This window comes from Pelodiscus sinensis, chromosome 1, assembly GCF_052426305.1.
Source record: "Pelodiscus sinensis isolate ZL-2025 chromosome 1, ASM5242630v1, whole genome shotgun sequence".
NCBI lineage: Eukaryota > Metazoa > Chordata > Testudines > Trionychidae > Pelodiscus > Pelodiscus sinensis.
In genome coordinates, this window is record NC_143052.1 from 104,752,051 (window position 1) to 104,774,957 (window position 22,907).

Consider the following 22,907-nt stretch of genomic DNA (forward strand, 5'->3'; position numbering starts at 1 on the left):
GGGCCGAAGGCTCTGCTGGTTCTATTGGCCGCAGGAAAGCAAATCGATAGACCGTGGCGGGGGTTGGAGGGTGAAAGAGGAGGGGCCTCCCCATTGGGCGAAGCAGGCCAGCTTGCCCGCCCACATTCCACAGCTGGCGAGGTGTGGGAAATAGTGCAGGCTCGTCTAGTCGGGTTCCTTAATTCTGATTGGGCAGAGGCTTTGAAACCAGCCAGCTTCCCTTCAGTGATTGGCAGTTTTCATGGACGGGGGAGCCAGCGTCTGCCAGGGGTGGGGAGGGAAGGCTGCGGTGGAGTCAGTGTGAGTCTGGAGCAGCAGCTGTGGGGAGGGTGTCCAGCTGATAGAGGAAACTATTAAACCCAAACACACATTCTAATGCAACTCAGCTGTGTACAAGCAGTACGGGTGTTGCAGCCCTGAGCACCGGAGAGAGGAGACAAGGGCTTGCTTCTGGAAATCTGTCTTAAGTTAAATCATATACTTAGCGCTTTTGAGGGAGCGCTTTGGTCCTATGGACTAAGGTTGCGCTGTGTGAGCAGAGTGCCCATAAGTGAAGTGTGCCCAAATACACATACCCTATCTCCCTTGGCTTTATTGTGGTTCTAACTGATCATGGAGGTGTTGGAAAATGGGGAGCAGAACCTGTTGCACTGGGATCGAAAGCTGAGTGAGCTGTCAGAACTGGTGGACTCCGATTCCCTGCTAAACAACACGGTGAGGAACAGCAGCGCTGGGCTGAATGTCTGTCTTCTGTAGGGACACTAATGCGTTTGTTTCGTCAAAAAGGAGGGTGTGAAGTATTTCTAATGTGGGGGAAAGCCCCTTGCTTTGGGGGTGGAGAAGTAGAAGCTGGGCTAGCACACATCTGGCTGGAAAAGTGAGGAGAGTCTGTTGTTAGGAGTTCTTGTGAATACTGTACTCGGAGTAGGAGGTGTTCAGAAATTTTCCTTGTGAAATTATGAATGCGTGAAAAGTATGAGTAATACCATTTTCCTTCCTTGTCAGACTAGCTTTTCTTTGTCATTCCAGCTGTGTGGCTGAAGAAACCCAGGGTAGAGCTGGGCCCCATTTGGCTAACGCATTTGGGGAACCCCTAAAAATGCTTTGCAATTAATGACAAGAAGTGTTGGGGGGAGGGGGGGGAAGTGTGAAGTCTGTAATTTTAAGCAGGGCGACAACTAAAGAAATAGATGCAACTAGGACATTGCTGTGTGAGCATACAGAGAGAACCCTTACAGTGCATTAAGGTGCTGGTGGATCCTACAGCATTTTAAAATATGACTTCAATTTCTTATTTCACTTAAACTGCAGAGGCTGACATGGGTGTGTAACTTTGTGGTGTGGACCCCCTTCCCTTAAAGAGGTTTGTGAGGGTTAATTTTAAAGCATCACTAAGAAAATAACAGACTTCAGTACTTTACCATGCTAGGAATAGAGATGTAGCCCTGTTAGTCTGATCTTGCTGAAACAAAAGAGAGGACTATGCAGCACTTTAAAGACTAACAAGATGCTGTATTAGGTGATGAGCTTTTGTGGGCCAGATCCCCCACGAAAGCTCATCACCTAATAAACCATCTTATCAGTGTTTAAAGTGCTGCATAGTCCTCTCTTTTTTGTTTTAGCATGATAGGTTTAGTCTTTGATTGAATGAAATTCAAGACTGAAATCCTGAGGAACTGGTTCCTCCATTTCTTCAGCCCACCACCATCATTAGAGATTATGCTTGAAAGGGAATTGGAGCTCTACCCCCTGAAAGATTTTTTGTGGTGAATTGCGAGTGCTGGGAGAGAAAGAAACCTTTGTCCTCATCTGAAAAATTCACTGTTAATAGTTATTAAAGTCACAGCTGCAGCCAGATGTCTGATTATTTACTTTGCTTTAGTCTGCAAAAAGCTTCTCCTCCCCCCCCCCCCCCCCGAAATAAGGCCAAAAGTGGGTTTTTCTAGGGCATCATGGGAAAGGGTGGGGAGGAAGAAGTTCCTTCAGGCAAACAGTGCAGAATTACTAAGATTCTTCCACAACTAGGTCACAGAGAAAAGTAGTTTCTACTGGAGATCTGACTTTTTTTTAATAGTGGCTGACAAACTTTTGGGGGTCCAGGCTTTGACTAAATTCTACAAAATATTTTAAGAAAATAGGATTGTATGTTTAGTGTACTCAAGTTTCTGTTATAGTCCAGATTATATAACTTGCTTCAAAGCTAAGAATTTGGAATTCATCAGCTGTTTAGCTGGCTTTTAGTTTGAGAATGCAAAGTTATACCTTTGTTGGTCCTAGGATATTTACTAGATGTGGTGGGTAAAGTCTTATTGGACTGATTTAAAAAAAAATCATTTGGACACAGGTTAAGGAGGCAGGTAGATAAGCTCATAGCTTCTGGCTACAGAAACCCTCATAAACAGGCGTCTAGCCCTGGCATGTGAAATGCTTTACAGGGACTTTCCTATGTCAAGGCTAAGCAATTCCTCTGGTAAATTCTTCCTTGTAGACTGTCTGTCTTGGGTGGTTGGGAGGGGGAATGTATTAATTGGCATGTTAGAACTATAAATATCTTGTTTTGGATTTTAATACACTAAACTACCTGTGTAATTACGTAGACTAAAACAGTGGTAGTACGAATGTGCTAGTTAACCCACCTTTTTTCCTAGTGTAGACATGGCGTTTGGTTAGCTTAAAATTCCAGTTTCTTTGCTTTTGGTAGCAGCTGTTGGTGAAGCTGTGGGCATGACCTATACTGTTTTGTATCATCTCTGGGCTGGAATACTGAGCCCCACTCTTCATCATTACCTACCATAGAGTATGTCTACATTGCAACACTATTTCAGAATAACTAGTGCTATTCCAAAATAACTTAGTTTGCATCTACCCAGCAGGCAGTTATTCCGAAATAGTGTCAAAATACTGTCAAGCTGGAGGACTTCTTACTTTGACTCCTGTAACCCTCACTGTGCAAGGAATAAGAGAAGTCAGAAGAAGAGTGCTTTATTTCGAAATAGGTGCTGTGCAGACGCTCCCTATTTCAAAATAAGATATGTAATTGACGTAGCTCAATTTGCGTAGCTTATTTCGAGTTAAGCCCTGCAGTGTAGACACACCCTTAATGGCTCTGTTACGGCAACTTTCTTTTTGACCCGGGTTTCCTTTCCCTTTGGAGCCCATCAGTGCAGCTTAACATGCGGAAGGGGCTGCTGTTTGTGTCACAAGGATCTCTTGTCTTCCTGCTCTCCAACCCTGGTCACTCAGTAACAGCAGAATGTTTTATCATTTCCATCAGTCCTGGCAATGAGAGAGGAGGATAATTAACTGATCTCTTTTCTCTTCCATGGAAATGCGGAGGCCTATCATTTGGTTTACCATATCAATAATCTTTTTAAGATTGGAAGTTACTGTTGCAGTACAAATGCTATTTTATGCCTTTTAAAACAAAAATGCAAAATCCTTAGGAGAATGGTAAAGGGCCAACAAAAATCTGAAACTTATTATATTTGCCAACTTCTCTCTCTTTACCACCTATCTTAAAAGAAATAAAAAGCAAAACAAGGGAAATAAAATTTCAGCCTCAACTAACCAGTTTTAATCTCCAACAGTTACTTGTCTTTAATATAAGAGGTTTTTGGGGCATGTGCTGACCTTAAGTCTCTGTTTTCAGGTGAAAATGAGTAATGTTTTCTTCCGTGTGTGGGCAGAAAAGGTGCATTCAAGAACAATGTATCTGCACAGCACACAGTAATAAAAACTGACACTGTTATAGTGATGTCAGTGTGTAGACGACTACACGATTAACCGATAAGCTTGGCCGTATCGGTTAATCCTGTCAAATACACACACTCCCTCCCCTTCCTCCCCTGCTACCTCTGTATCAGAGGCAGCAAGGTGGGCCAGCTCCCTATGAGCACCAGATCCTCCGCCTCCCCCCTTCAGTGCTGCTGCGTCTGCTGGAGATGTGAAGGTTGAGGGGGGCAAGTGGAAGCTGATATGTGCAGGGAGCTGGCTTTTAAGCCAGCTTTCTGCACGTGCTGGCTCCATGGACCCACTTGCTCCTCCCTCACCCCTTTGCTGCCTCCTACAGAGAGGTAGCAGCTCAGGGAGGGGCAGGGGGAAGCTGCTGTGAAGCAGCCTCTGTCCACGGTGGGCCCGGGCTCACCACAGACAGAGGCTGCTCCACAGCAGCAGCCCTTGTCTGCAGAGAGGAGGAGATCTTAGCTCCCTGCAGAGAGAGGCTGCACCGGCATCCCATGGAGCAGCCTCTGTCTGCAGGGATCTCGGAAACCCTTCCTCCCGTGTATAGGGACTATTGCCACCCAGTGTTGCTGTCTCTGTATCAGAGGCAGCAACACGGGGCAGCAGGTGGGAGCCGGTCTGCACGGAGAGCTGGCTTTTAAACTGGCTCCCCTTGTGGATCAGCTCCTGCCTGCCACCCCATGCTGCTGCCCTGATAGAGAGTTTAGGGCTCTCCCATGAGTGGGGCTGGGAGTGCAATGGCTGCTGTCCCACCTCTGGGGGGTTGTTAAATAGTCATGTAACTACTAAAATTTGATGTGGCTACATGACTGTTCAATTACATGCTCTCTAACATCCCTACTAGGTTAGTCTCTTCTCTGGAGAAGCCCAGGATTGTAACTCCAGGGACTGCTATAGGAGAGTGCTGACAGTAGGTTTGCCAACCTTCTAATTGCACAAAACTGAACACTGGGCTGAGACAGAAAGTTGACATGTGGGAGGGGGTATAGGTTCTTGGCTTAAGGTACAGGCTCCAGATGAGGCCAGAAATGAGAGGTTCAGGGTGGGGATGTGGGCACTGGTAGGGGGATTGGCCTCTGGGTAGGGCTGGAGATGAGAGGTTTCAGTTGCAGGAGGGAGCCTCAGGCTGGGCCAGGTGGTTGGGATATGAGTTCCTGGTGATGCTTATTGTAGCTCCCAGGAAATGGCTACTAGGACTCTATGGCCTCTACTTAGCGCATGGGCAGCCCTGGAAGCTCTATGCAAGCCTGCAAGCACCATCCACCATAGCTCCCATTGGTTGCAGTTCCTGGCCAATAGGATCTGTGAAGCTGGCACTGATGGCCACTTCAGGGAGCAACAAACAGTCATGGCAGGTAAGGAGCCTACCTTAGTCCTGGGTCCCTGCTGTGCACAAACTGGACTTCTAATGGCCCAGTCAGCAGTGCCGACCAGAGCTGCCAGGATTCTTTTTTGACCAGGTTTTCTGGTCAAAAACTGGGTGCCTAGCAACCCTAAGTTGAGTTATGCTGGCAGAGCTGTATGAGAAACCTTACTCTGCATTTACCTGCACTAGGACTACATAGATTGACCCAGGCTTATTAGGGATGTTAACTGATAAGCATGAGGCTTACTGGTATACTTATCAGCTAACAGCCCTTGCTAGTTAACTCTGGTGGTGGTCAGACACGCAGAGTTGGTGATTTGGGTGGCAGGACCCCACCCCTGGCACAACCCCAAGGCTGGACAGTGGGACTTAAGTTAAAACAGTTAAGCACTATTGTTTTATTGATTAGGCATATCTGTGCCTCACTTTTATGAGTACTAAATATACCCCAGGCAGGTAAAGGGAATAAAAGGTTTCCATCTGTGAACTGTGACATACCCTAGCACAACTTGTGACGTCATAATTCTGCATGAAAGCAAAGATCTTGTATTGGTCTATGTGCAGAAACATGAATAGTCATGTAAGGCCTACGTGCTGGGTTGGCTGGCCTACGGGTCCTGAGAAGCATTCCCGTTGCAAGTTCTGACACTTAATGCAACTAGAAGGTAGGCTGTCTGTTACACACTGTAACTGTTTTTCTTTACCCCATTTAACTGCTTTGTCACTGACATTTCTTATGCCTTGCACAGTGTATTATCTTCGGATAGCTCTGAGGGGAAATCAGGCCTCTATTAGATTTTTTTTTTTTTTAAATGAGGTAGTAGTAGCTAAAGGCTACATCAACACTGCAGGCTCCTTGCGCAAGAGTTTTTGTGCAAAAACTCTTGCGCGAGAGCATGTCCACAGCTCAAAGCACTTTGCAAAAGTGATATGCTGTTGCGCAAGAGAGCATCCACACTGTACAGATGCTCTTTTGCAAGAAAGCTCTGATGGAGCACCTGTGCTTTTTCCCATAGGGGTTTCTTGCGTAAGAAACCCCTCTGGAGCGTCCACACTTGCCTCTTTGCACAATAGCTGTAGCACAAAAAATGCTTTGTAGCAGGAGGTTTATCTACACTGGCAAAAGCCCTCTGTTCTGCCATTTTACTGCTGATTTACTTGAACAAAAGCACATGTGAGGTATGGATGCGCCACAGGTTTTTGCGCAAAAATGGCCATTTTTGTGCAAAAATCTTGCAGTGTAGATGTAGTCTTTGTGACTGGACCTAGCACCCTTCTACCGAAGGGCTCTTTATATATATATATAAAAAAAAAAGATTGAAAAGGAATGTTCTGAGTGAAAGAAGAGACCCCCTCTGCGAATGTTCTCTTGGATTTTATAGTTGCTTGGAATGCTTCCTTCCAGCTACTGTTTGGATCTTGGGTGACAGACTGAATTGCCATCCTAATTCATAGTCAACCAGAATTATTTTCCGAATTAAAATCCAGAGATTGGGTGAGAAATTGTGGCCTCCCAATATCAATATTCAGGTGCATTAAAAAATCCTAGCTACGGGTTACTTGAAATGTGCTTAGCTTGCGAAATAAATGAAATTCTGGCTGTTCAGTGGTCAGAAATTGTGCTCCTGCTTCTGCTGTATCTAAACAGAGTGCTTTATTTGGCTTATGGCAACTAATCCTACCTAGGCATTGACGTTAGACATTGACGCTTCAGAGGATGTAGGAAGAGGCCTCTGAAGGGATACAAAACGATGAGTGAAATGGATATGTTTCTGTTGTAAGAAGAATTTGGAGTGAAGTCACCAATAGAAAGAGAAATAAAAGCAACCAGCAGTATGAACGATGAAGTGGGTGTATTTCAAGAAGAGGGGATGATATTATTTTGATTGCTTATTTTTCAATAATGCCTCTGAGGGAAAGAAAAGCATCTATATGTACAGTCTCCTGCACTATTATTTGCAAAGTACAGTTTTCTGGACAGACATATGTTGTGTCTATTGTAATGAAGTACAACTTCCACAGCTAACTGTAATAGGGCTTCTCAACTGAGTAAAAATTTAGTATTTTGCTGGTTCAGACTTCAGATCTTTCGGATTCATTGGATTAACTGCTTCTGCTGCATATGCAAGTTTCTTGCTTGGTGCATCTGTAAATAGCAACAGTGCATAGTGAGGCGTCCATAGTACCCCTGTAGACCTAATGCTTTCAAATATACGGGCCTTCCACTGTTTGCTTGTTTAGGGAGATGAACACCGTAGATTGTATTTGATTGATCATGTCTCTCTCAAATGATTCGCTGACTCTCTCATTCCCTAGTGAATTGTCAGGGCAATGTTACTGTCCTATTGGCAGCCAGTAGCATGCAGATTGTCTTCCCATGGTCTTTTCTTTTTCTTGTCTGGGCACATAGTTGTGATTTAAATGTGAAAATGTACAGCCTCATTAGTGCCATTTCAGAAGATGGACATGCACCAGTATAAAGGCCGCATAGACATTCCAATCTTCAGCAGACACCTCTGTGCTTGTGAAACTGGCATTCCACCTCGTGACTAGGTATCCTGTCCTCTAAGCAGAGAGAGGTGTATGTATTCTTTTAGGAATGATGCAAACTGCTTTTGAGAGGCCGTGAATAGAGGCACAGTTTTCTATTCATGCATGATAGACAAAAGCGCAAAAAAAAAAAAAAAAGAGAAGAAAACTTATGGGCAGGAGGAAGGGATTCACTTTTCTTCTGCAGACAAACGCCTGATTTGTGCATATATAATATAAAAAGATGACAAACATTCTCTGAGACACAACTGCCTTTCTGTATAGAGTCCTATGCAGATACAAAATTTGTATCCGCAAAAATAAGTTGATATCTGCATCCACATCTGATGATGTGGATACCTGCAGATATAAAGTGGTTATCCACAGATTTGCAGGGCTCTCTTTATATATTTAAAAATGCTTTAACCCCCTCTTCCCTCAGCAATTCAAGGTTCAAATGATCAGATCTGGATCGGTGTAGACATTGTGTAATAGCACAAATACGTTTAAACACACGACTATTTCAAATTATGATTTCCCCGTAGCTAAATTGACAATGCCTTTCTGCAATTTTTCTTGCCTCAGCTGATAATCTCAGCAGTGCCTAAAGCACCATGAGGAATGCTGCTCTCTGCTCCAGTCAAGGATGGCTCGCGACATTTTGGCACCTGAGATGGGGAGCTCAAATGATGTCCCCTTGCCCCCTCGCTTGGGCCAAAACTTAGAATTTTCTACACTCTGGTCCTAGTGGTGCCTTCCTACAGTCTGGCACCTGAGGCAGTCGCCTCAGTTCGCCTCATGGTAAGTCCAGCCCTGGCTCCAGTGTAGGTGTTAGTGACATCCTCTGAAACAGAGCCCGGAGGAGTTGCATACAGGTCTCCGCAGGAAGCAGGCCTTTTAGGTAATTAGTCAAAAAAAGACAGTAACACATTGGAAATAAAGTCTGAATAAGTTGACCTGCAGTTGATGCCAACCCATCAAGGTCTGTGTTTTAGTGACAAATATCAGGTCTTGGTACAGAAGGATAAATCTGATGACAAAATGTTCTGTGAAATGCCAACTAGCTGTTCCATTCCTAGAAGGCAGTCAAAGGCAAATGGTTCTTATTAAAGTCTTTTAAATGTCAAAGACTTACCCAATTCTCATGAAGCGCTCTCATTCTCATTTTGTTATTTTTTACCTATTTGTCACTGGATTCTGCTTCTGTATGGCCACTGGGTATAATATCAGTGTTCAACTAGAACCTCAGTGTTCTAAAGGTGGGGCTAGGAGAGCTGAACTGGAGGCCATATGGAGAAGATATGTTGGACAGCACTGAAATAGTTGACCTGAATATTTTAGGCTTAAATTTTCAGAATTGACCAGCGAGTTTGGGTATTCAAATTCTTGATTAATCATCTTGAAACGCTTTAAAGGGATTTATTAGAAAGTGCCGGGTATTTGCTCTCTGGAAATGGAGACTTTTAAAGCACTGCAAGTTTGGTATCCAAAAACTGAAATGTCCCAAATCTCTAGCCATTTCTGAAAATGTAGGCCTTTACAATGTAGACTTCAGTATGGCATTTGCCATGAACTATGTGGGTCCCTACAATTGATGCCAGAGATGCTTCAACATTCCGAACACCTGCAGAGTGTGGTCCAGTGGGGCGTATGCTTGTACGTGCAAAGGAATGTATTTTCTGCTCTGGTATCTCAGCAGGTTGGTTATGCTTTTTTATTTGATGCACCCCAAGAAAACCAAAACCATTGAACTAAGGTTCAGCAGTTTCAGAGCACAATCGCAATTCTGAACTCTGACAAGTTGGGGACTTTGAGCTGTTCTTATCTCTTCAGATAAATTGTCCGTTACATGCTAATGAATCTCACCAGGAATGTGCAGTGACTCATTTTTTGTGTCTCAAACGCTTTGCTATCATCTGCTTAATATTCAATTGACTTCTGCGAAAAGGTATATCTGAATGGGCTGTCTTGGATTGCACTGTTTTTCAGTGTGTGGCACTGGGGACTATATTTTGTTTATTAATTATATCTGATATGATGCTTAATTTTACGTACCGCAAAATTTGATGTTTTTCACAGCATGTATACTGCTGGCCTGGAGCGAGTTTTATTGATTTAGTTTTTTTTTCTTTCTGCAGGGTAGCCAAGTTACGATTTCTGTGACAAACATAAATGTGTTTCTTGTCTTAAATGCTTGTATAATCCTGGGTTAATACAACTTTTTAATTTCCTTTTTGGTTTAAGAATGCTTATATGTTTGGTTTTAACTTTGCCTGCTTAAGAATTTGACTTAACACTCAGCATTTCTTCTCCTCTGTAACTGGGTGTGGAATGCAGTTCTGCATCTTGGTTTATAGCTTAATGTGACATAATTAATCAGGTCTTCTAAACTGGCCAAGTTGCCAATAAAGAGAGAAGTGAAGATATAGCTATATTAAAAAGGCAGATAAGTTAAACAACTTGGAGACAGTCTTCATCAATTATGATGAATCTGAATAATTCTTGAAACAAAACAAACCCAAGAGAATACTTATGTTCTACACTTCCTTTTCTTGTGTTTTGTTTTGTGTTTTGTGTTTAATGTCTTTAAATGGGAACAAGTTTACAAGAGATTTGCTGAATATAGAGCTATCTCTGATCCAAAAGTTGACTGAGAGAAGCATGTGGTAATTTGAAACTTTACCCTTACCATCATATTTCCTGCCAGTTAAATTTAGAAAAATAACTAGAAATCCTGTTGCGCCTTAGAGACTAAGAGTACATCTACACGGCTGAGCTAAAGTTGATTTAAGCTAGACAATTTAAGCTACGTCAGTTGCATCGCTTAAGTCGAAATAGCTTAATTTGGCTTTTGGTGCTGTCTACACAGCAGGAAATCGAAGGAAGAACACTCTTCCTTCGACTTCCCTTACTTCTCATGGAATGAGGGTTAGGAGCAAGAAGTCCTCCATCTCAAGATTTTTTTTTAAATAAAGGCTTGTAGTGTAGACGCGCACTATGTTATTTTGAAATGAAATCAATTATCCCGAAATAATGCTGCTATGTAGACGTACCCTAACTGATTTATTAGGGCATAAGCTTTTGAGTGTAAAACCCACTTTAATGAACTGGAGAAGGTACTTGTGTAAATTAGGCTAATCAAGTCAAGGTGGAAGGAAAAAATAAGCGTATTGGATTTGCTCCAGCTGGGCTTTTGGGATGATGTGTATTTATACATTTAAGGTGGTGAATCTATGAAGATGGTTGAGGTAGTGAAGAGAAGCAATCTGTTCTGGGAATTATGGGTTATGGCAAGCATGCACATATACATACACAGAAAACACTATTTTTGTATCTTATGGAAGCTTCTAGTGTGCAATATCCCAGCTAAATATTTCTCAAAACTTAGAAGGATCCTGTTGAAGATACATAATCAAAGATAATCAAAGAAGTGTGTGGAGTGTGATAGGAAAAATAAATATATAATTCATGTTGCTACTAAACTGGGTTACCTGATAGCGGGGAACAGAGAGCTTTTCATTTGGCTAAGCGGTGGTAAGAGAGTACAGCCTTAGAATTCCTTACGGGTCTCTCTACCACACTTTAAAGATAGAAATGTAGCCGTCACTTTAAAGAGACCTTTTCATCCCTACCCTAGAAAAGGTGGCAGCTGGCACCCTTTATTATCCTTTCAAATACATTTGGAATAAAATTGGGTTATTCTAGGGGTGTTAAATGGCGTTTAATCAGCTAATTGAGTAGTTGATGGAATTTCCATCGACTACTCAATTAGTTGATAAAAGAGCTGCAGTGGAGTTACTTCCCCACCCTGGGATTGAACCCCACTGCAGTTTTGCCTTTTAAATGGCTCTTAACTCCATTTAAAAAGCAGAGATGCAGCGGAGACCAGGTGCAAGCCGGGAATCAGCTGATTCCTGGTTTGGGCCTGTTTCCAGACATTATGCCTCTTCCTCCCCTGCCCCTTTGGAGACGTGCTGGGGGGAACTGGCTTTTAAGCCAGTTCCCCTCAGCACTGGCTCCTGCTCCCCCTTTTGTTGTCCCTGATAGAGGCAGCAAAGGGGAGGGGGGAAGCGACTAGTTGAGTAGTGGCTTGACTGCCCGATAAGCCTAGGCTTGTTGAGTACAGGCAGTCCCCGGGTTACGTACAAGATAGGGACTGTAGGTTTGTTCTTAAGTTCAATCTGTATATAAGTCGGAACTGGCGTCCAGATTCAGCCGCTGCTGAAACTGACCAGCGGCTGACTGCAGGAAGCCCGAGGCAGAGTTGCTCTGCCCCGGGCTTCCTGGAATCAGCCGCTGATCAGTTTCAACAGGCTGAATCTGGACGCCAGTTCCGACTTACATACAGATTCAACTTAAGAACCCCAGGCGCCCCCAAGTCAGCTGCTGCTGAAACTGATCAGCGGCTGATTCCAGGAAACCTGAGGCAGACCAACAGGCAGCGCCCCAGCTGCTCTACCACAGGCGTCCGGAGAAAAGCCTGATCTGCTGGGGGGGGGGGGGGGGGGGGCACTAGCTACGCCCCCCCCCCCCCAGCAGATCAGGGAGACGCGGAGAAAGCCGCGGAGCATGCGGGCAGTGGGACAGCCCAGACGCGCCACGGCTGTCCTGCTGCCGGCGTCCTCCAAGGCTTTGCTCCCCGTCTCCCCGGTTTGCTGGTCTCCAGGGAGCCTGAGGGCTCTTGTGCATTTCAAAGCAGAAGCACCCTAGTGGAGCCTGGAATCAGCGGGACTTCCCGCTGGCCCTGGGCTGCATGCGGAGCTCCAATTTTGAAATGCACAAGAGCTCCTGCTGGGGCTCTTGTACATTTCAAAGAAGGAATGCGGAAGTGCCTATCGACTAGTCGAGTACTCAAGGGAATGTCCATTGACTATTCAACTAGTAAATTAATCATTATTTAACATCCTTAGTGTGGGGTGGTGCAAGACAACTAGTTGAGTGCAGTTGGTAGAGGTTTTATTTTCCTTATTAAAGTAGGAGGTGTTTGGCCTCTTCCAAAGTTTCATCTGTTTCTCTGGGGGAGTGTCCTTGTTGGGTGAGGATGGTTTTAAGTGTGTTACGATGTGTGTCTTGTTCTTTCTCCTTTTCCAGGGTCCTTGGGTATTCGTTCTAAGTCACAGGCACTGCTTCTGAACTAGCCAATGCAGAATGCCAGAAGTTTGGCAGATATAAGCAATGTACTTTCTGACCATTTTCATTTGGTAGCCTTTTGAGATTCCCTACCAGTGGTTTCTTGTTCCTTTTATAGAAGCCACATGTTCAGACACTAAATTCCTTTGGTTTCACATTGGTTTTACTCTTGCTCACCACAGTAGGACTAATGATGAAATCCAAACAGAATCCTGTTTAGTCTTCCTACTTGGGTGTTTGGAAGTTGCAATGAAAGGCCTTGAAAGAGAGAGCAAAAAAGCCTATTTTGGCCTCATTTGGAGAGATGTGGGTGGGGAAAGAGCTCTCTTGGTACTCATTTTCATCTCAGGAGTTTTTAGTGCCCAGTGAAAAAGGACTTACTTTTTCTACAGGTTGTCCCTCCCTTAACTGGGACTCCCTGGTCTGCCATGGACTACGGATGTTCCTGAACCACAAAGCCCAGGAAGAGGGGGAGGGGGTCTGGCAGCAGGACAGGAGTGTTGTAAGGGGCACTGGCTACTCAGCCAGGAGCCCGGAATGTGTGTCTGGGGGGCAGGGGAGGGAGGGGGGAGAAGCTGGCCCCAGCGGCTGGGGTCTCTAGCCTGCCTGCAGCCGGGGACCTGTAGCTCCGGCCAGAGAGCTCCAACCCCAGCGGCAGCCAGAGAACTCTGGCCCTGTCCCTGGCTGCAGAGCTCTGGTGGCATTCTGGCTCCAACAGCTGGAGTTTTCCAGCCTTAGCGGTAGCCAGGGAGCTCTGTCCGACTGTGCAGCTCTGGCCATGGCACTGCAGCCTCAGCAACAGTGGGGCCTGGGAGAGCCCCGGGAGACTGAGGCAGGAGCAGGCTGGAGCCCTAGCCCGGTGGCAGCACTGCCATGAGAGGAGGGACCTTCCCTGGTCTGGCAAATCCCCTCGTTCGGGATCAGTCAGGTCCTGAGTATGCTGGACCAGTGAGGTCCAACCTGTACAAACACTCAGAACTAAAATTAAGCAAATTCAAGAAATTATATTTGAGTTATTCTACTCCTCCTTACTCGAGAACAGACGTAAACACGGTGTGTGATATTGGCTAATTACTCTGGAGAGGACAGTGGCATTAGATAGGATTATGACTTCATATGAGGACTTGGCATTAGGAAGGAGATACTTTTAAAGGCTTGGCTTTCATGCAGATGTTCTTGCTAATACAGAATGAAGGCAAGGAAAATTGATGTCTGTACTGTGAATTTTTCAGTGAGGAGTTACTCTATAGCAGTGTCTCTTAAACTTTTTGAGACCACAGAACACCAAACAATAACATTTTATGCAGAACACGTATGAAAATTTTCTTCCAAAAAAAAAAAATTCAGACAAAAAAAGACAAAAACAAAGAAGTAACAAAGACAGAAGAGGTTGCGGCACACCTGTGAGTTGTTCACGGAACATCAGTGTTCTGGGGAACATGGTTTAAGAAACACTGCTCTATAGGAGGCAGTTGCTGGGCTTTCTACAGATTATATGTCCCTCGTTTTGGTAATTCTGGCTGGCTGGGCTAGTCACAGGTGTTGATTGCATGTCTGTCTCCTTCAGTTTCTTACAGCTACAGGTTCCTATGCCTGCCCAAAAGCCTTCCTCCTTGCAGTCCTCTCATACAGCTGTGTTGAGTGATTGCATTTTTACTTGCATTTTTGGCGCTTGTGTGTATTTAGGAGTGGGGGTTGTAAGCTTAGTGGGTTTTTTTCCAGACAATAGAAACCGACTTCTTCTGTTTAGGCACCAATTAGAGGAGATTTAAAAAAAAAGCTGTCTATCTTCTTTGTGAAAGTTCTTCTTACCCAGTTTAGTCTATGTTGAGGATGTATGTTTTTAGTGGCTGTCTTCCATTTGCCCTTCCCCCTCAGCATGACTCATGGAAACACACTCTTCTCTCAAACTCTTGAGAACAAAGCTTGCATTTCCTCTGGCCCTTCTCATTGCAGCCCTGTCTCTCCCTTAAGGGCTAACTGCACCAGAAACAGATACAAAGGGGTTCATGGGCACAGCTAACAAAGGACAAAGACACTTCAGACGAGCAAGAGAGAGAGCAAGCCAGAGTCTTCAGAAGGCCTGCAGATGTGAGATTTCATGTGTTAACCCTACCCCTGGGATACCCAGCCATTGCAGACTCACTGCGCTGATAGCTGGAAAATTTGGATCCTTCATAACAGCCGAAAGGAAAAACCGCTGCAGAAAGTAACTTTGACATTTTGTTAGAAAATGAATGAGGAATTTGTTGCCTTCTCCTGTCTTGCTTCTTTTTGAATTTTGTCCATATTCCATCCTATTGTTCCTTGCTTCAAATAGGATGGTGTCCCTCACAGAATTACCAAAAGAAACACAGTAAATTTGCCTTCATAGTAATGCTGTGTGATTTGTAGATACTCACTGAATAGCTGTCAGCTGAGATTGCTCATGGGACATCTGCTCTTACCCCAAATTATTTCCTAGTTGCTATACAGTTGGTTTCCCCTGTTTGAATGGCTCTTTCATACCGTCCTAGGATAGAGTTAGACATCAGATTTAAAAAAAATAAGAAACGTGATTGTGAAACCTGAAAAATGGTCAGGGCCAGTATAGCACCTGAAACTTCTCTTAGTTTCTAGACGGGAATTAAAGTAGATTTCAACTCAGTAGTGTTCCTTTTCCTCTTTTTTTGTTTTTGTTTTTGTTTAAGAATCTAAAAGACAGGTATGGAGGAATGAAGTCCAGCCTGCTAATTACCTTTACAGATGTTCTAAGGGCAAAAAGGTTATGAATAAGGCAATCTTATAAATATTTCCAAAAGTTTGTTTGTTTGTTTGTTTGTTTGTCCCGAGAGATCTCCAAAACAGTAAGAGCTAGAAACACAAAATTTTGCACGGATACTACTATTTCTTATAACTGGATAGGATATATCTTGAAATCGGTTCCCCAGTGCCCCAATTGGGCCACTAATTCGCCTGATCATAGTATCACCTGATCATAGGCATTTGCTGGACTCTTCAGTTAGTGTGTCTCAAACTGCAACTACGAGATCCTTTCCCTATGATAACAGAACAAGTATTTCCAATAAAATGTTATGTTAATGTAATTTACGTAGTTCATTCACCACACCTTTTGTTATCAAGAAATGAGTTAAATGTAAATGTGTTTTGTAAGCACATCACTAGCTATGTTAATTTCTTAAAGTAATGCATAAGAGAAAAGTATTTCCAATAAAATACGCTATGTTAATGTCATTGACGTAGTTCATTCATCACACCTTTTACTATATTTTCCCCTGCTAGTATATAATATGAGATTAATTGTGGAAAATTTGCAACGCTGAAGGCATCAGAAGGGAAAATAATTGAAATAGTTATTCCAGGAGTTGGAAAGCAGTAGCGTCAAAAGAAAAGCCAGGGGTGACTGAGGACACAAATTAAACATGAAATTTCAATGGCAAGAAGTACAGTTTTGGGGAATCCTACACAAAGGTCATTGGCCTGGGTCTTGCTAATCCACTTGGTGCTGACTGCACTTTGTGTTTCGATTCTTGGCACCTGAGACACTTGAAGCAACTCAGAGGAGCAACAAAAATGAAGTGTTTGGAAGGACCGGTTTACAAGGAAAGCGTAAAGCATTCAGCATGTACTGCTTTGACAGATATTTTGAAGGGGGTGTGGAGATGGCATGATCAGAACTGTGTTTTGCTTAAAAAATAACATTACAGTGATGAGCTGGAAGGTTTTTTCTCAGTTTCATGTTATAGTTAATTATATAATGTGATTTTCAGTATTGATACGAAAATAGGCATTTGGAGGTTTTTCTGAAACTGTAGGTTCCACTGCAGTCTTCATAATATTAGGAAGAGAAAGACTGATTCATATTTACAATAAAACATACGTATTCATGTTAGTCTAACTAGTGCCATTTTAATCTCTTATGAATCTTGAAGACCAGCACTGTCTCACATATAGAAAATATTGTCATTGTTCATGAAGAGACATTTGACTATGGAGGATCAATTTTTTTTCTTCAAAAAAAGGGTTCTCCATTCTCATATCCCTAACCTGGGCAGAGATTAGTACCGGGGGGGGGGGGGGGGGGGGGGGGGGGGGGGGGGGGAGAAACTGATAGCAATCCATATAAATTAGAAGTTATAAGGTGCAAAAAATTAAGGGAAGCTAACGATCTGAGGGGAGGGGGATGGGAAATCCATAGCTGAGCACAATCAAGAGCTTAAGTGCATTAGGAACAAAATAAATCCTTGCAATGGTATAGACCCATTACTAGATGTAGATGATAAAATTCATAATGGTGTAGAAATGACAGAAATATTCAGTAAATATATTTTGTATTAGGGAAGAAGCAGGATGAGGCACTTGTATCATAGTTCACACAAACAAGTACTCTCCTGTCCATCAAACATCTCTAGGGATAAACACATTTCAGTCAGCAGGCCCCAGTAACTTGCACCCAAAGATTCCAAGTGAGCAGAGGAGACTTGTGCTGGCTGTTAGATTTTAATAAATCTCAGAATATTAGGGAAATTTCAAAAGATTGGAAAAATGCCAGTTTTATGCCAATATTCACAAAGGGTAAGTAGGAGGATCCAAATATATAGGTCAGTTAGTTTGATATCAATCCAGGATAAAATCATCGGAAAGTAGATACAGGATTCAATTAATTGTCTTTCTATCTTTCATTATTTATTAGTGGCAGTGCAATTTTATGAAAATAGTTCTTTTTAGAGATTACAGATTTGGTTGATAAAGATAACTGCAAAGATATAATAAATTTAGGCTTCTGTAAAGCATTTGACTTAGTAGCACATAACATTGTGATTAAAAAAATCAGCACTATAACAATATCAATGAAACAACATAAAATGGGTTGAGAATTCATAGAATACTAGGACTGGAAGGGACCATGAGAGGTCATCGAGTCCAGTCCCCTGCCCTCATGGCATGACCCAGTACTGTCTAGATCATCCTTGATTGACATTTATCTAACCTACTCTTAAATATCTCCAGAGATGGGGATTCCACAGCCTCCCTGGGCAATTTATTCCAGTGTTTAACTACCCTGACAGTTAGGAACTTTTTCCTAATGTCCAACCTCCCTTGCTGCAGGTTAAGCCCATTGCTTCTTGTTCTATCCTCAGAGGACAGGAAGAAAATTTTTTCTCCCTCCTCCTTGTGACACCCTTTTAGATACTTCAAAACTGCTATCATATCCCCTCTCAATCTTCTCTTTTCCAAACCAAACAAGCCCAATTCTTTCAGTCTTATTTCATAGATCATGTTCTCTAGTCCTTTAATCATTCTTGTTGCTCTTCTCTGGACCTTCTCCAATTTCTCCACATCATTCTTGAAATGTGGTGCCCAGAACTGGACACAATAGTCCAACTGAGGCCTAATCACAGTGCAGAGTAGAGCAGAAGAATGACTTTTCGTGTCTTGCTCAGAACACACCTGTTAATGCATCCTAGAATCATGTTTTCTTTTTTTGCAGCAGCGTCACACTGTTGACTCATATTTAGCTTGTGGTCCACTATAACTCCTAGAACCCTTTCTGCCATACTCCTTCCTAGACAGTCGCTTCCCATTCTGTATGTGTGAAACTGATTGTTCCTTCCTAAGTGGAGCACTTTGCATTTGTCCTTATTAAACTCATCCTGTTTACCTCAGGTCATTTCTCCAATTTGTCCAGATCATTTTGAATTATGACTCTATCCTCCAAAGCAGTTGCAACCCCTCCTGGCTTGGTATCATCGAATTACCTAAATGATATCTCATACAGTTAAGGATGTAAGCGACTAATCGACTATTCGCTCCCCCTCCGCCTTTGCTATCTCTATCAGAAAGAGGGATCAAGGGGGGGGGGGGAAAGGAGGGGGTGCTGAGGGGAGCCCACTTAAAAGCTCTGTGGAGGGGCAGGGGCGCTGCATGGCGCCTGGGGCCAGTGGGGGATACTGAGCCCCCCCACTAGCTCCAGGCTTCATGCGGCATTCCCTCTTTGAAATGTACAAGAGCCTCAGTGGGAACTCTTGTGCATTTCAAAGATTGAGATGCCGCATGGATCCCGGGGTTGGTGAAGGACCGTAATACAGGTTGCACCTCCCTAAACCAGTACTCCCTTGTCTGGCAACATCCGTGGTCCAGTAGTACCACAGATGTTGCTGAACAAGTGAGTCCTGGGGCAGGAAGGCCAACAGCTGAGAGCCCCGTGAAAGGTGAGGCTGCTGATAGCAGGGCCAGGACCTCAGCAGACCTGTGGCGGTAGCAGGGCTGTGGTAGTGGAGTGAGGCAGCTTTATGTGCCCACCCAGCAGAGTTGTTGTGCCGTGGCAGCCCAAACAGGGCTGTGTGCTGGTCCAGCAGTGGGGACAGAACTGTGGCAGCCTGGCTGACAGGAAGCCCATCTGGGGCCACAGCAAGTTGGTAGCCTGATGAGGGCCGCGTGCCAGCCGTCAGCAGAGCCGTAGCAGCAGGGCCAGGGCTGCGTGCTGCCTTGCCAGCAGTGGGGCTGGAGCAGCAGGTATGGCAGCAGGGCTGGGTGCCTGCAGCAGCGAAGGACTGGGGAAATATGGCTGCACGTGGCAGCGCGGGCCAGAACCGGAGAGCCCCAGCTACCAAAGGCAGGCGGCAACAGAGTAGGGAAGAGTGTAGAGGGGGCTAGTTGGCTTGTGGCAGGGCACACTTCCCCTGATCTGGCAAATTCTGTTGTTCGGGACTGGTCAGGTCCTGGCACTACTGGATCAGGGCGGTCCAACTGTAATAGCTGTTAATGGGGAGTCAATGAATCGGAATGTGTATATTGGGCTTTTGCAGGGATTGGTCCTGAGCCTGGTGCTATTCAATGTTTTCATTAATGGTTTGTGTAATTTGCATCAGTCATGATTTTACAGTTACTTCCAAAGATTGGCAAATTGACTTCCCTGACCTCCTCACAAATGGCCAGAAAGAACAATCTAGATTGCTTGGTACTCTGGACCCATTTAGTTTTACTAAAAGTATTTTGTTTGAAGGTGTCATACAGGAAGTCAAACAAGTTGATCTAATAGTCCCTTCTGTCCTTAAACATTTTGAATCTGCTCCTGCACCTGGAGGTTTTAGTAGGCCTGCTAGAGCAACAGAGTGAAACTAGCTAGGGGCCTGATACTATAAGATGACACACAAGCAACTCCTTAAATCCACATCTGTTCAGCAAAGCAATTAAACATGTACAGGACATACACACATGCTGGAAGGTTTCAGCATAACGCAACATTATTTCTTAGATTTCAGAACTTAATACACAAGAACTCAAAAACAGAGGAAAAAGCAGGATCTTTCCAGACTGAATTGGATTGCATGCTTTGCTACCAATTCACTAGCCTGCTTGTCAGCAGGATCAGGAACCACCATCCACTTCCTCCCTAGGTCTTGAAGTGATAGCTTGAAATTCCAACAGTCAACATGTCACAAGGATATTCTTTGTGTCAGTATACTGCTGTTGTTGCTGCTACCTCTGGGCACGTGCACAATACCGTTATGTGGTGATAAGAGGGGAAGTAGACACAAAGAGATGAAGAAAGGGAGATGGGTCAGACTGCAAACATAAGGGGACTGGCTCTGAAATGTGAGGGCTGTATATATGAACTCAAGGTCAAGGATGGTATGTTGTTCACCCTACTGTTGATGCCTTGGAAAAATGCCAAGGCAGCATACCCAGCCCCTGGGTGACACGTACTGTATACCTCATTGGACTGCAGAAACTGATTACAGCAACATCAACAGTCTGAATAGGGAGCAACAAACATCCAGGTAATCCACAGATAGAGGAACATTTGCTGTAACATATGCTAGAGGAGGAGAATATGAGGGACGAGAAAAGCAGAAAGTGACAATGTGGGGGAAGGAGGTGGGATGAGATGCTCAAAGAGGAGAGACAAGTGACCTGCTTTAATTTCAGGATAAGGGAGATGTGTCTCTTGTTACCAATCCAGTCAGCTCTCAGAAACTGAACCACCCTCCCCACCAGAGTACAACTGTGAGATTCTCCTCTTCCTTCCTCGCCCCCAAATGACTTTAAGCCTCTGGATTGCGCTCTCCTCACCCTTGGCGTATTGCTCAGATCTCCATTGTCTGTCATAGGCCATTGCACTTGCCGTTCTCTATCCTGGGTAATGTACACCAGCTTAGTTTGGTATAAATCATGTCGCTCTGAAGCGTGAATAAGACCCTCCCTCCTGAGCGTCGTAAGATACACTGACTTAAGTGCCAGCATGGACAGTGCTGTGTCGGTGGGAGAGCTTCTCCTGCTGACGTAGCTTCTGCTGCTCACGGGCTGGAGTAAATCAGTCTTCTCCTGTGGATTTAGTGTCTGCTGTAGCAGCACAACAGTGGCGCACAGCTGCATCAGTGCCTTTTTTTTGATACGGTCCAATCAGCCACTGTGTAGTTGATCTTTGACACAGCCTGTATGGCATGGTGTGACTGGAGACTGAGAGAGAAAAGGAAATTGTGCATCTGAAGAAATGAGGTGGGCCCACCAAAGCTCATGATACTATTTGTATATTTTTGTTAGTTTCTAATGTAAGGGTGGGCAACCTTTTTTGGGTTGGGTGCCATTGACCCACAGAGAAATCAGTCAGGGGCCATACACAAAAACCCCTCACTGATGTGGCACCCAAATGAGAAGGAGAAAGACACTCCCCACATTCCCCTTCCACACCAGAGCCTAGAAAGCCCAGTCTAGTAGGTTTTGTGTACTACAGCCCCGTGGTGGGACAGTGGGGGACTGGAACACCTGCACAAGCTTCCCAATGCAGGAGGGGCCCTGAACCTCAGGAGCCGGATTCAGGCAAGCCAGGGGCCCCTTCTGTCCCCCACCTGAGGTTCCCCACTCCTGCTCTAAGGTGTTACAGGACCAGGACCATTATGTTTTTTAGTTACAGACTCACATGGCTACGCCTCTGGAGAAGAGAAGACCACAGTCATTCAGAAAGGATGAGTGATTTCTTTTCTTGGCATACTTTCATATTCACGAGCCATTAAGACAAGTGACCTTTCCCTTTTCCCCTCAGTCCTTCCCATCTCTCTGTCTCTGAAGGAAAAGTGCTCTGAAGTTTAAGATTCTTGGACAGCATAGCTGAAGGGAGCTCTTCTGAACTGTATAATCTGTTTTAAACGATTGATATTTCATGTGAAGAGGGTGTGATTTGAGGTACCTGCAGCTGCATTAAATGAGTTCACAGGTGGCTAATACCCCACATAAGAGAAAGTGGGGGTGATTGCAGGTGACTGTTGGGTGGGAGGGGGAGAGTGTGTCAGGGAAAAGTTTCAAAAGATAGTTTCCTCCGGACAAACATTTAGTAGATGGCAGAATTACTCTTTATCTTGAGATTTTTCCCCTGAATTGCACTCTCCCCCAGCAGTCACCCCCACTTTGTCTTGTTTGGGGTCTCCAAACACCATTCTTAGCTATTGTAACAAAAGAGCACAAGTGCCCAGTTAGCACATCTGCTGAATATGCGAATCCTGGTACAGAAAAAAGAGGACTTGGCTTTGTCGGTTTTACAGTCAACACACTTCCACCAGCTGTACAAACACAGGAAGCTTTCTTTGCAGCATGTGCATTTCAGATTTCTCTCTGTTTGTATCTGGAATTTTGTTGTGGCCAGAAAGATGGCTTCCTTCTGAGTGGTGTGCTTAATGCAGGCTAGAAAGCAAGATTCGTTACTTGAAAGATGTTTGGAAAGCTCTTTTGAAAACAGCATTTCCAAAATTGTGCTTAGCTGCTCTGAATCAAATCTCTTCTGTGCTGTTTGTGCTCAGGGTACGTGCACCATACTAGTGTGGGAGAGACCTGCATACAGGGACTTCTCATAATCTCCTTCTACCACCCAACGCTCTTGAATCTGAATGCAGTATACTGTAGGTAATTGAGACAGGCCTTAATGAATTAGTTGAGATTCAGGTATTTTAGTTGCTGCTCCCTGTAACATGAATTGTGATTGACATGCAGTAGGCTCATATTCCTGGAAAGCTTCCTCATCCTTAATCTCAATTATATCTATCGTACTCGGATAGCTGGGCATATCACAATCTTCAACGTACTTATCCTCACAAACTAAGTACAGGCAGTCCCCGGGTTACGTACAAGATAGGGACTGTAGGTT

At 44.2% G+C, this 22,907-nt stretch overlaps 1 protein-coding gene across 2 annotated transcripts in view; it reads left to right on the plus strand.

Annotated features, from left to right (window-relative positions):
- Window positions 1-285: 285 nt before the first annotated feature.
- CREB3L2 (cAMP responsive element binding protein 3 like 2) overlaps window positions 286-22,907 on the plus strand; it is a 104,759-nt gene continuing 82,137 nt past the window's right edge. Inside the window, exon 1 of one of the 2 annotated variants that reach the window (XM_006133371.5) lies at window positions 286-714. In XM_006133371.5, coding sequence (XP_006133433.2) covers window positions 613-714 — 102 coding nt within the window. In that variant the 5' untranslated portion in view covers window positions 286-612. Of the gene's footprint in view, window positions 715-4,829; window positions 5,773-22,907 lie in introns of those variants that run through there. The other variant, XM_075940030.2, reaches the window with a different exon arrangement.